Source organism: Pongo abelii, chromosome 11 (assembly GCF_028885655.2).
Source record: "Pongo abelii isolate AG06213 chromosome 11, NHGRI_mPonAbe1-v2.0_pri, whole genome shotgun sequence".
Lineage (NCBI taxonomy): Eukaryota > Metazoa > Chordata > Mammalia > Primates > Hominidae > Pongo > Pongo abelii.
In genome coordinates this window covers 20,129,755-20,144,212 of record NC_071996.2, presented here as the reverse complement: position 1 = coordinate 20,144,212, position 14,458 = coordinate 20,129,755, and the positions used below count along the sequence as shown (strand labels likewise).

At 37.2% G+C, this 14,458-nt stretch overlaps 1 protein-coding gene across 6 annotated transcripts in view; it reads right to left on the bottom strand.

Moving 5' to 3' along the window:
• The window catches only part of WDR33 (WD repeat domain 33), a 104,092-nt gene that overhangs the window by 46,503 nt on the left and 43,131 nt on the right, over window positions 1-14,458 (bottom strand). For 5 of the 6 annotated variants that reach the window (XM_002812366.6, XM_009237612.4, XM_054549131.2 and 2 more), the window contains 3 exons: window positions 12,420-12,515; window positions 12,076-12,227; window positions 10,312-10,409 (listed from right to left, as the gene is read on the bottom strand). In XM_002812366.6, the coding sequence (XP_002812412.2) occupies window positions 10,312-10,409; window positions 12,076-12,227; window positions 12,420-12,515 (346 nt within the window). Of the gene's footprint in view, window positions 1-10,311; window positions 12,228-12,419; window positions 12,516-14,458 lie in introns of those variants that run through there. The other variant, XM_063712703.1, reaches the window with a different exon arrangement.

The window sequence follows — 14,458 nt, the reverse complement described above, 5'->3', positions numbered from 1 at the left end:
ACAACTAAGATAAACTATTTAAATCCTTTTATAAAACTTTATTTACTTATTTATTTATTTATGAGATGGAGTTTTGCTCTTGTTGCCCAGGCTGGAGTGCAATGGCACACTGTCGGTTCACTGCAACCTCCTCTGCCTTCTGGGTTCAAGCAATTCTCTTGCCTCAGCCTCCCAAGAAGCTGGGATTACAGGCACGTGCCACCATGCCCAGCTGATTTTTGTATTTTTAGTAGAGACGGGGTTTCACCATGTCGGCCAGGCTGGTCTCAAATGCCTGACCTCAAGTGATCCACCTGCCTTGGCCTCCCAAAGTGCTGACAGGCATGAGCCACCACGCACAGCCCTTTTAAAGGACTTCAAAAAGACCAATTCTAAGTTCATATCTGTTGAATTTTTTACATCTAAAAACACTAAAAAATCATGACAGCTTTGTTTAAACAAGTAGTCATATGTATAGACTGCTTGTAAACATAAAAGCCTATATATACTACTGTCATAACAATGGCTGAAAAATATTCAAATGAAAAAAGTTCTGAAATAACCACTTTTATCCTAAAATAGTCCAGAGATTTGGAAGCAGGCTCTGAAATTCACTTTGGAAATGACATATCAATGAGTTCAATACCTCACTTTACAGATGAGGACACAAAATATTGTAACTTGCCCCAGTGTCACATGGCTGCTAAGAGCTGAAACTGTGACTAACATTCAGCTTCTAGAGCTTGTGATTGTAATCATATGCAATAGTGTCTCTTTATATACTTCCAATGAATTGGTTTTAGTAGCAGGAGACTAGCAGATGAAGCTGATCAGAAAAAGTAATAAAACAGCATTTTTAAAAGAATATGGAGGCATCTAGTTCAGGACTGCATCTATTTTTTAAAAAAGAATATAGACTCAAATCAATGAAAGGTAATTAAGACAACTCTACACAATAGAAGGTGAGATAAAAACCACAAAAATCACAAAACGTAAAGAACGGTAAAGAAAAAGAAAAATAACTTAATGAAAATATCTTCCAAAGCCTAACCTACCTAGTAAAAAGCTAAGGTGGGAAAGGGGCATGAAGAAATCTTTGACTCCTAAAATTATTCTGTATCTTATCTAGAGGTAGTTAGGCAAGTGTATTAATACAAAAAAAATCCATTATACTGTACATTTAAGATTTGTGCATTTACTGTATATATACAATTAAAAAGTATAAATACTTCAAAAAATTTTTGGAAGATTAGGTGAATTTTGAGACTCCATTCACTACTTCAAACAATAGTGTTAATAACATTATCCAATGTCTCAACAGAGGTTGGCAACATCTCCTTATGGGATACAACCTAGTCACTTAACTCTTTGCAATGCTAGACTTTAGGTCTGCCCTGAAACATAAAACTAACGTTAATATTATCAAATCCGACCATCCGTCTGAAAAGGAAATGCTTTCTATAACTTCCCTGATAGGTAGGTGGCAAGCTAAATGTGGCAAAATTTCATGAAAGGGAAGCCCAATAGCTCACACAACAGTCCGTTCTCTTTTCTTTTATGGGGGAAAAACACAGGGTCTCCCTCTGTCGTCCAGGATGGAGTGCAGTGGCGCAATCTCGGCTCACTGCAGCCTCGGATTCCCAGACTCGAGCAATCCTCCTGCCTCAGCCTTCTGAGTAGTTGGGACTACATGTGCATGCCACCACGTTTTTCATTTTTTTTGTAGAAACAGGGTCTCACTTTGTTGCCCAGGCTGGTCTCAAACTCCTGGCTTTAAGCAACCTTCCCACCTTAGCCTCCCAAAGAGCTGGGATTACAGGTGTGAGCTATTGTGCCTGGCCACATTCTCTTATCTTTCCACAGGAAAAAATTTCCATAATGAAATCCAAATATGATGTCCTATATCCTTCTCATCCCCTATATTCTAGGCCTATATAAAATAAATCAAATCCTACTTCCAAAAAGTATTCTTTAAATATCTGAAAATAACTATAATCGCAAGTCTCTTTTAACCCAGCTAAATACTAATCTTCCCTTTACTGTTCTTCATGATTTCCAGACTGTTCTTCCGTCTAGTAAACTCCCCTCAAACTGAAGCTCCACCACTCTGAACATCTATTAAGTATTCTATTAAGTGGGGAAGAACATGACACCTCAAGAGTTCACACCAATTATCTAAAACACAGGATTGTTTTTATGAACTCTAATTAACCAATCTAACAAACCCTGGAATTGAGGTTGGTAAGCAAAGTACAGAACTTCCTATTTATCTTTATTTAACTTTTACAGTTTAAGTTTCTGTTAACATCAAAATATCTTCTCAAATCCTGAAATCTAGTGAACTTCCACTTGTAGTTTTGAATCAGCTATAAATTACAAAGCAAGACCATCTACATTAATATAAAATGTTAAGTAGGACGGGGCCAAGTAAAGAATCTTACAGCACTCTCTGCATACTTGTCTCACAGGTAACAAACATCCAGGGAAAACTTACTTTGGGAATGATCTTTCACTCATGCAGCTAAAAAGCCACATTCCTCTACCATGATCCACAAATTAGCTCAAAAGATTGCCTGTATTGTTCTGGCTACAATGTCCTTGACCCCTCCAGCAATCCTATTAAAAAATAGGATTATTTTAGCATGATTTATTCCAGACCACTATTTCTCAATGGAAGCAGTAAGGCTTTCTTTCTCCAAGCCTGCGCATGCATGCATGTGTGCGTACCTGTGGTGGTGCCTTTTTTAGACATTTATGTGTGGCAGTCATCAATGAAGTTCACTTCAGAAGTGTACAGACTACAAATTATTTATTCGAAAAAGCAGTTATCTGGCCTGATGGGATTAAGAACTACTAATCTAATCTTTGATGACTCATGGCATCACAAACTACCTTTGTTTAATAACATTAAAAATGTCTGTTGGAGATAAAATATTGAGCTTCCTGACAAGGAGTTCCTAGAACTCACCCTTTTACTCCTTGTTTCTGTATTCATGTATTTCTAATGTTTCAATATGGTAGAATACTTATAATTTCCATTTGTGACTAAACAAACATGGACACTGAAAAGACTCTCAGTCTTCAACAAGCATAGGGAGATGGCCAGACTAAGGAGGCTATCCTCAATATTAACTCTGTTCTCTCAAAGAGCTCTACTAAATATCAAAATACATTCAAAGGCAAAAAAACAGAGGCCTTAGCAGATTAGCTGTGAGGGTTTTAATGTGCATGTGGAGAAATTAGGGTTATTTTATGAAACAACCTGTAAAAAAGAATTAACTGACCCAGAAACTACCATTTATTCCTTTAAACAGAAATCCTGACTCTGGTCTCTTTACAACTAAAGAGATCATGGCACTATAGGTGCTTCTCAGAAACTGCTGAGCTACAGTTTTCTGGTATACCACAAAAAAGTGGCCAGGCGCAGTGGCTCACACCCATAATGACAACACTTTGGGAGGCCGAGACGAGCGGATCACTTGAGGTCAGGAGTTCGAGACCAGCCTGGCTGACATGGTGAAACCGTGTCTCCACTAAAACTACGAAAATTAGCTGGGTCTTGTGGTGCATGCCTGTAGTCCCAGCTACTCAGGAAGCTGAGACATGAGAATTGCTTGAACCCAGGAGGCAGAGGTTGCAATGAGCTGAGATCATGCCACTGCACTCCAGCCTGGGCAACAGAGCAAGACTCCAACTCAAAAAAAAAAAAAAGTAATTAAAGGGGAAAAAAATTACTATGAAAAAAAAAAAACCAAACCCAGTATGTGTTCTGATACTCCCCTCACTGACAAAACTATGTTATACCACATTTTAATCATATACTTTATTAAAGAATCTACTCACCAAAAATGAAAAAGCCAAGACATATTATACATTTATCTAACTGTATGAGCCTTTCCAAAGCTCAGAATTTTAACTTTAAAAACTATCAAAGACCTGATAAGCTGAGATTTATAAAAGAACAGGGTAACTAATTCATCAGAACAAAAATTTAAACCTCACTCAAAACTAACTGAAGCACACAATTATAGAACAGACAACTACAGAATAAAATTTATATCTTTAATAAATGTAAAGATATAAAGGCTCTTTCTGAAAACTGACTGCCTAAATTATTAATCATACAGATTTATCACTGCTAAGAAATCTGAATCTTCGGCCAGGCGTGGTGGCTTATGCCTGTAATCCCAGCACTTTGGGAGGCCAAGGTGGGCAGATCACCTGAGATCAAGAGACCAGCCTGTCCAACATGGTGAAAGCCCATCTCTACCAAAAAATTAAAAAATTAGCCAGGTGTGGTGGTGCATGCCTGTAGTCCCAGCTACCAGGGAGGTTAAGGTGGGAGAATTGCTTGAACCTGGAAGGTGGAGGTTGCAGTGAGCCAGTATTGCGCCACTGCACTCCAGCCTGGGTGACAGACCAAGACCCTGTCTCCAAAAAAAAAAAAAAAAAAAATAGAATCTTCATATACAAAAGAGTGCCTGGGAGTGGCTCTTGACTCTTAATTAAGACACTAAATGTAATAGCAGCAGCATGCAACTCTGCACCCCAAGAAAGGTACAGATTTATATTCAATAAGTTTTGGTCATATTATGCACAATATTTTAAATAAGCATAGCGATTAAAATAACAAAGCCCATCATAAAAATTGTAAACAATTCCTGTAAAAATACGAACACATCATGTAAAATGAATATTTCAGGACCCTACTACACGAACTTTTTTAAATAATGTGCTTTAGATGTTAAATATCAAGTCTTTTTCTCTCTATAATTATTTACATAATAAGACAACCTACCATGATCTAGTCTTTTCAGGATAGCACAGAGCCTTAAAGAAACGCTTCCTCAAAGTAAGAAACTGGATACAGAATACAGGCAGCTGTATGTAAAATGGGTCCAGGTGGTTGTTTGGATATATGCTTGAAGTGCTTTTAATACTAAAAGCATGCTAAGTCAACGTAAGGAATTATTCTGTTATGGGCTACTTTAAAGGAAGCTGGGTTTTTTGTCTTGGGGGGAAAACAGAATTCTGGGGAGTGTTTTGTAAAACCTTATAGAAATAAATTAGGTTTACTATCATAAAAATGGTTTACCAATTTTACTTTAGTAATAAAGTTATTTCCAATAAGAAGCACCCATTTTTTGGAACACTCAAACTTTTGAAACGTGTGTTTCAAAAACACACTGCCAAACGAAAAGATCTTTGTGTAGACAGCAGTCATCTCATGTAGTATAAACCACCAATGCAATCATGAAGGGGCACACAGAGACTTAACAAAAGTATTAGTAATAATGTTACTTTTCTTAATCTGTGTGGTGAGTACATTAAGTGTTCATTTCCATTCCATTAGTATTATATTTGAAAACTAAAAACTCCTGCGTAAGTTTCAATATAACTGCTTATGTCCATGTTCTATTTAATACACCTTATAACCCATGTGTAGTGTGAACCAACAGCTGTGGTTTATATTTTTGTTAAATATATTATACATTCACTATAACCTCTACAGTTTTAAAGAATGTTAAAATGAACTTGAATACCTAGTTTCCTCTACCCACACCCTTCTCCCCCATACCAATCTTTACTTCACAATTCTGTCAATTACAGCTTAGGAAGGTACTGTTGCTGACATTCCTTTTAAAACATAAAAGAGGCAGTTTAACATAGTAGTTAAGAGCATGAATATTGGAGCCAAACAAACAGGCTTCAAATCCTAGCCTCAACTCTTATAAATTATATGACCTTTGACAGGTTTATTTAACTTTCTGGTGCCTTGGTTTCCTCATTTGTAAAATGGGAAACAATCAGTACTGCTCTGGTAGGGCTACTGGGAAGATTAAATAAAGTACTTACAGTATGCCTGATACACAGTAAATATAATGCGTCAGCTGTTAAACAAAATTAAAGCATGCTGAAACTTGTTAACCGATTCTCTTTATGAGTATAATGGGGAGGGGTGAGGCTGTGGGAGAAAATTAAAAATAATATGATGTCTCTCAGTAAAATTTATTTCCATATCCTTACTGATTCCGTATTTTCAACCTGCCAGGAGTTATGTGATCTGCTTCCATATGCCCATAAAACTACACTGCTAGCACTCACACGGCCCTCCTCCCTTATTATCAAACGTCTTTAGCGATTGTGAAAGTATCTCACCTTCCTATTAAACATGAGGATAGGGGTTATACCTTATAAAACAGTCTCCTAGGTAACTTGCATATAGGATACTCATTGTTTATTAAATAGATTTTAATGGTACTATTTCAGTTGGAGTCAAATGTGTAAACATAACCTATAGGCTCATTTAGTCTCACATATTTCTGGTGTGTAGAATGTTATTTTATCATAAGCTTGGGAAGCTAGGGGAAATTTCTTTTTAATTTTTAATAAAAACTTTAAAAAACGTTATTTTAATCCCAGTCCATAAATTGCCATAATTAATACTAGAAAAAAAAGGAGAAATGGAACTATGGTGACTTACACATCCTTTGTAATGGTGGACATATACATAGTGCTTCTCAATGCTGCAGTGTATTCTATTTCATAAATGTCTGTTTTTTCAACTTATGTACCAACAAGGACTTTTGTATAACAAATCCACCGTCAACAGATCTATGCTCATTTTACACCTTAGAAAATACTGATTATTTTTCTCTTCTGTAACTTCATCCTTTTCTAAGCATAAGAACAATCTCAGAAATACTATTATAAAAAGCAACTACAGGCCAGGCACGGTGGGTCACGCCTGTAATACCAGCACTTTGGGAGGCCGAGGAGTGTGGATCACGTGAGGTCAGGAGATCTAGACCAGCCTGGCCAACATGGTGAAACCCCGTCTCTACTAAAAATCCAAAAATTAGCCGGGCATGGTGACATGTGCCTGTAATCCCAGTTACTCAGGAGGCTGAGGCAGGAGAATCACTTGAACCCGAGAGGCGCAGGTTGCAGTGAGCCAAGATCACACCACTGCACTCCAGCCTGGGCAACAGAGGAAGACTTGGTCTCAAAAATATTTTTAAAATAGTAAGAAAATAAAAATAAAAAGCAACTATAAATTCTGCATTCAAAAGTACAAGTCCAGTGTGGTGGCTCACAGTATAATCCTAGCACTTTGGGAGGCCGAGGCAGGAGGATCCCTTGAGCCCAGGAGTTTGAGACCAACCTGGGCAACACAGGGAGAGCCTGTCTCTGTTTTTTAAAATAATTAAAAACTGAAAAACTCAGTCAAGAAGACCCTACAGCTGTCTCTTCATACTTAATGGCCTGCCATGTGAATTAAGTGCAGACTTAATTTTTGGTATTCCCGTAGGCAAGACAAGTTGTAAGGAAGCAGGTTTCTGATATAAAGAAAGAATTCCGTGAAAATTAGAGCTGTCTAAAATTAAAAAAGGAATTCATGTGAAGTAGGGAATATTACATCACTGAGAATGTCTGTGTGTAGAAGGCTAGTTTTTAGGAATGTTGTAGAAAAGTATTTGACAGAGTTTGACTGTATGATCACAAACTCCCCTTAAATATAATTATTTTGGATTTTCTGAATACTTAACTCCAAAAGTAATGACTTGATACACAACACTAACAATGCAAAGGAGTATGCTTATCTACCTGATGCCATAGAGTCTACGTGCGTTACATGAACATCATCCTTAATAAAGGGCAACTGATATTTTAGAGGTTAGAATATCCTGTCCCTATTTGTTTGACTTTGTGATTCAGTTTTCTCTGAGTAGAGCTAAGTAAGTTCACTTCACATTTTATTTAAAGAACTCTCATCATCCCTTGAAACAACTGCCAATCCACCATCCCTCTGACCCCACAACTCACTAAGGGGAGGATGGGAAGCTCTTAGATGCGTAAAATTTGGAAAAGTGAGAAATGACAGAAAACGGACAACTGGAATCTAATAACTCTTCTCCTACAGCAGACTTGCTATCAGAATTACTGCTTGGGTGGTATAATCAACTTAATTCAATATATTCATATCTGCCTCATATACTGAAGTGTCTTGGGGTACTAAAAATATTGTTACTGTAAAGTAAGTAGAATTCTTTTTAAAAGAATCAAAAGATATTAAAAAGCTAGAATGTAAACCCTAAAAGTACATGAAGGCTCATTATACCTCTGTACATGTTTGAAATTTCCATAGGAAAAACCTAAAATAAAGAGCCCTCATACAAAAATCTCATTTATGATTCAGCATCTGCTTAACTTCATCTAAATTTACCTGGACTTATCTAAAAATATTTAACTGCGAGTTAATATCCCCTGCACACTCTAAATTTCAGAGGAAAGTTCTTAATGAAACACTTTCATTACTGAAATTGAATAATGCTTCACTGGATCATGGGACTCAAAAACGTTATCACATAGATTTCCTTATTTTTAAAATCCAAGCTGCAAAGTGGTTTTAGATCAGACTTCAGTTAGTACAGTCCACTGTAAAATTAGTTGTTTTAATACTCTAGAATTACTTTTTTTCTTTTTTTCAGATGGAGTCTCGCTCTGTTGCCCAGGCTGGAGTGCAGTGGTGCAAACTCCGCTCACTGCAAGCTCCACCACCTGAATTCACACCACTCTCCTGCCTCAGCCTCCCGAGTAGCTGGGACTACAGGCACCCACCAGGACACCCAGCTAATTTTTTGTATTTTCAGTAGAGACGGAGTCTCACGGTGTTAGCCAGGATGGTCTCAATCTCCTGACCTCGTGATCCGCCCACCTCGGCCTCCCAAAGTGCTGGGATTACGGGCATGAGCCACCGCGCCCGGCTACTCTAGAATTACTTTTAATAAATAAAATTATTTCATTTTCTCTAAGTTTCCAGGATTTTAAAAACTTAGAAAATGTTTAACTTATTTCTGTTTAACAGCTAAGACTAATAGTGAGGAAAGATTCAATATAAGTGTGGCATTAGGCTGGGAGTCAAATGATAAGATTCTAGTCCTGGCTCTGAACCTATTTTGCTTTGAACATGTCACTTCCACCCTTGGGATCATGGAGCTCATCCATAAAATAACTCAGACATGATTATCTCAAAGTCTCTGTCTCATTCTGAAGTTATACAATATTATAACCTTTATAGTGAGTAAACTCCCTCAATGTGACAGGTTCCCTATCCTTACGAAAGCTACAGTCATACAGTACTGTGGATAAACCCAAACAAAATGTGCCAAGTCAGGAGTGTTGAAGCAAATGTGATGGAAGATACTGGCTTGAAATATGGGCTGAAATACAGGTTAAAGTATCTCAAGAGTCTTTCCTGTCTAAAAACATCAACATTATATGCTACAGCTAAAGCTCTGAAAAATTGTGAGAAACTTAACGATTCAACCAAGACAACTATCTCTGCTGACTCTTGAACATAAGGGAAAAGCTCTGAATAATAATTTGACACCCAACACCTGTAGCACCCATCATCCCACCCTGTATTTATGTGTCAGAGAAAGATGGTACTTTTGTGGCATCCTGGAATCAAGGGTATGGAGTAGAAGGTACTGTTTGTTAAACAGTACATTCAACAGGTTCAAATTAAGCACCTGAGAAAACTACCTTCCTACTTAATAAACTAACAGGATCCAGTTAGAAGTGTCTTTGTTGTGATCTTTGTATTGCATATATACAACAAATTCCTTAACTCTACCACCACTGAATTCACATAACTCACATTGATGTACTGTTAATATTTCAACAGTCCCACTTTATAGAGTCCAATATTATAATGCATAATCTAAAATAATCGAAGTGAGAATATGGACTTCAGTTATGGAATGAAGTAATTTCATAGAGGTTTATTAATTATAAAATCAACAAAAGTAAACAAGCAGCAACGCCACCCGAACTTAGTAACAAGCTGGCCATGTAGTACAAATGTGGTGTACTGAAAAACCAACTGCTTTCAAAAATAGTAACACTAAGAAGTGTAGCTTTGATACCTCTATCTTGTCGGTAAATTCGTATTGTAAAAGGACTGGCAGGAGAATGACGGCTATCTAAATCAAACCACAGTGTCAGTATGTTGGGAACAAGTACCCTGACTACAAGAAAGGAAAAGGAATACAGCCCTGAAAGATGCATACAGATAAGCAAGTAAGGGGGGAGTGCTCTTGTATTTAATTTATAGCTGAAAAATTCAAAGATAACACTGGTAGTAAAAACCTACAAAATGACTGTGAGTCAGAGAAAGTGCTGGGTTTTTTTGAAGAGCCTGAGACGGTGTGTATATGTAAAAAAAAATTGAATGGAGATGTAAGCCAGTACTGTGGTTTTGTGATGATTTAACCACAAATGTCTTCTCTATTTAAATATTCCAATCAGTACTGTTAGTACACGTACCTCGGAGAATTCTTTCCTCATGGCAACGAAGAAAGTCCCAGATTCTAACAGTGCCGTCATCAGAGCATGTAGCAAATTTATTATCCGTGGGTGAGAAACTGTTACATGAAGACACACAGCAGGGGAAAGAAGTCAGCATTTAACAGATAATCTGTGCTTCTCAGACAGGGAAAAATAAAAACACTGTGCTGCATTATAAACAGGAGAGGGAAGAATCCAGTGAAGAAGCCCTTAAAGCGAATGTCGTCAGCTAACATAGGCATCTCATCAAAAGAAGACTTCAACAGAGCAGTTGTTTCTGAGTTTTCAATCATCAGTATTCTGAGAACTTCAAGTGTGTATTATTAGTGCTAATGGTATCCATGTTCCTTCTCTATTTTCTATGATACCAGGAAATCACATGAAGCTGCCTTAAGTGGTGAACTAAATGGATTCTATTTTTGCAGTATTCCTGCAGTCTTTTAAATCGCACACGAATACTGCTCCCAAAATTATCATCAGCTTCTGCCTCAGACACTTCATGAAATAAGCTGAAACAATGCGGGCTGTCTATTAAAAGACTGATTGCTAAACATCCCTACGTACGATGTTTCTCATCCATTCCAAAGGTCTGTAGAAAAGTTTCACATCTTCCTGGCAAGCTATTCCATGAATGTTGCACTTTTTGAGGAAAACTTTAAAATAAGGACATTCAGACTTGTGTGTAAAGCCAAAGAATCTGCTGCAAGAAGGAGTCAGTTTTTCCCAGCAGTGAAAGATCATCAAGTTTCTCAACTAACTCTAAAAACTCCCTTGAACTTTGGAATCCTATGAAGGACCAGCTGTGTAAACTCAAATGTATGGGCATGACACTAAGGCAAAATCTACAAAGCAGAAGCATGTTCATCCAACAATTTCTGTTAAGATTCTGAAAGTATAAACAAATGACTACAGTGGATGATGTTTCCATAAAGATGTCAACCTCCTCCCACACATGGGTGGCACAACCTTAAAGAATGCTGCTTAGCTTTATTCTGAGGCTGCAGCAATTCTTCAGGCTTGTATTTGGAACTTTTTCCCCCAGTTTTACTATACATACCTCACTGATGTGTAAAACAACTCACTGAAAATATTTTAAACTCCACTTATTGTATACATTTGCATAAGTGATGTTATCAACAGTGAATCAGAAGAAAAGTCCTAGAGTCTTCTTGACAATGATCTGCTTACAGCTGCAAAGCTTGAAGAACCCATTCATTACTCCGTTAATGTTTGCCACATCCAGTTATCTGTGAGGGTTTTAGTCCTATACTTTCCTTTGGAAGTCGTGGCATAACCAAGCCAACCAGGTCTTCACTTAAGCCTTTTTCCACTTTGTGTGAATTCTGAAGTTGTTTTCTGTAGGCTTTAGATTTTATTCAGTTGCATAATTAAAGACTGAATTCTTTATTTGGAATGAAATATTCTTGTCTTACACAGTAGATAATAAAAAGGAATAACGTATACACATTATTAATCATAAATGAAAAGAGAAAACCAGTGCAAAATGCGGCAGACAGTACATCTCTAACATATTGCAAAGGCTGATACCGGGACAACACTACTTCAGAAAGGTGCCAGCAAAATGGTGAATGTGTGAAAACAAAGAAAAATATTGTGTTTATAGGGTGCAGAAAGTTTCCCAGAAACTGACAGAGCCCATGCATCTCTGCACCCAGAATACACTTAGAGAATAATTTAACCATGACAATAGGGACTACAGAAAATGGTATATTGTGTATAAACCTGGCCTCTCTAATCGCCTCCTTATGTGCCTGGAACATCTTGACGTTGTTCATGTTCGACTGCCAATATTTCACATATCCTCCGTGGTCTGCTGTCAACATCCACATGTCATTATGTGACCACGTCATGGCCCTCACTGGGCTGTCGTGAGCCTGTGAAAACAGAAAACATTAATTAGTAAGGTGCTGCTTCAAAGAATATATGACTAAAGGCTTACAAGAGCATATACTGACTCGAGGTAATAATTTGTCTAATTCTAAGTTTAACAATGCCAATGAAGTGACTATATCTCAAGTTCTTTACAGTACCAAAGGATGATGATACCATCTGGTGATTATCATTACCTGTAATATTGTTTCAAAATTGAAAGTGAGTCCATTCCACAAGGTAAACTCCCCACTAGAAGCTCCAGTGACCAAGCGTCTTCCTTCTGGAGTCCACTAAGGAAGAAAAAAAGACAGGTTATACATCCTCCAACTTCACTAATTTTGAAAAACATTTTAAAGGTATTTGTAAAACATGCAATAGCTGACATTAAATAATGATACTGACTTTCACTTAAATGTAGCTCAGCTTTATCAGAAGTACTTTGTCAGAAAACAACACAGTGCAAGGAAAGCTTCAGTCCTTTGGCTTATTAGCTAAATTAAAGATACTAAGCACATTATGAGTATACGCACCTACTCACTAAATTACACACACCTATGCATGCTAAAGACCATTTCAAAACAGAATATGCAAAGACCTCATTTCCCTAGGCTATATGACAGACTAACATAAATAAGGTGATCAGTCACCAGAACTACTCAAAGACTGAATAAAGGATTTGGTGCTTACAAGTACGAGAGGACAAATTCAGAAAGAAAAGTTACCAGTGTTTAATTAAAAAAACAAGATAATAATAAGTACAGATTTAAGGACACTGAGACTTTCAAACTCTTCCTGCAGCTAAACATATTTAAAAAAAAAAAAAAATTGTAAGCTCTCCTCCATTCAAAGTACCAAGCAGTGATAACTCTTATGCTGATGTACTCTCAAAAAAAACCATAATAATGCCATGACTAATTAACACTACACCAATATTTTTAATTCTTATGGATACACATTAAACCTAAAGCCCTTTATTACTTTTTGCACTTAAGGTCCTTTAAATATTTTTACATCAATATTTTAATGTCACAATTTGCATACTAAAGGAAATCTGTGGCATATGTGTTGGTTAATTTGAAACATTCAAATTTTTTGTTTTTACTTTTTATTTTCAAGTTTCTATGATGGATCACACACTCATTTTCCTTAAAAGATGTAAATATACAAAATATCAATACAACAATCCTATTTTCCAAAAACTCTGACAAAGCTGAAAACTACAAATACATATGTGCTTATAGAAACAGTAAGGATATATAAAATGAAGGTTATTTCTTAAATTACACAAATATATGTGACAATTTGGCTTTTTATTGCTTACCTGTAAGTCACAGTTTTGATTATCAGATTAAAAGCCTCCCCTCTTTCTAGTTTCTGTTATCTGGTATGGATCCTAACCCAGTCAATACTACAGACAACCAAACTGTAGACACAGAGCCCACAGTCTTTATACCTTAATACGTTTTGATTTTGACTGTGCCTCTACTATGTGCAAATTCTTCCTCAAACCTTATAGCGTAATCCCCAAATGAGAACATTTACCCACCTTATAAGATATGGCGTGCTCGGATTTTATTCTTTTCAAAAAGGTTTTCCATGCTATGCTAAGAGGATATTAAAATTAGCTGCACATCATACCCCTTTGACCAAATACCCTGATTAAAAAAAAAATTAGACTATACACTGGTTGCCTCTACTCACATAACAATGTTTCTTTTTTTTTTTTTTGAAACGGAGTTTCACTCTTGTCACCCAGGCTGGAGTGCAGTGGCGCAATCTAGGCTCACTGCAACCTCCACCTCCCAGGTTCAAGTGATTCCCCTGTCTCAGCCTCCTCTCTCAGCTGGGATTACAGGCGCGTGCCACCACGCCCGGCTAATTTTTGTATTTTTAGTAAAGACAAGGTTTCATCATATTGGTCAGGCTGGTCTCAAACTCCCGACCGCAGGTGACCCACCCACCTCAGCCTCTCAAAGTGCTGGGATTACAGGCGTGAGTGATGTGTCTACTGCCTAAGGCCTCTCAGGCAAATAAGAGGCCTAAGACTAAATGCAGCTATTTCTATGGAGTTCAGACTGACATCTCTCCCCCAGGACCTCTTGATTCTCCCTGCTGTCTATCATACTCCTCTGATATCAGAAGATCTGCTTTATTTTCCTCATCTGCCACTAATGTTTGCCACAATCGTCTTTTCTCGGTCTCATTTTTTTTCAACTGTTATTTGCTCAACTTA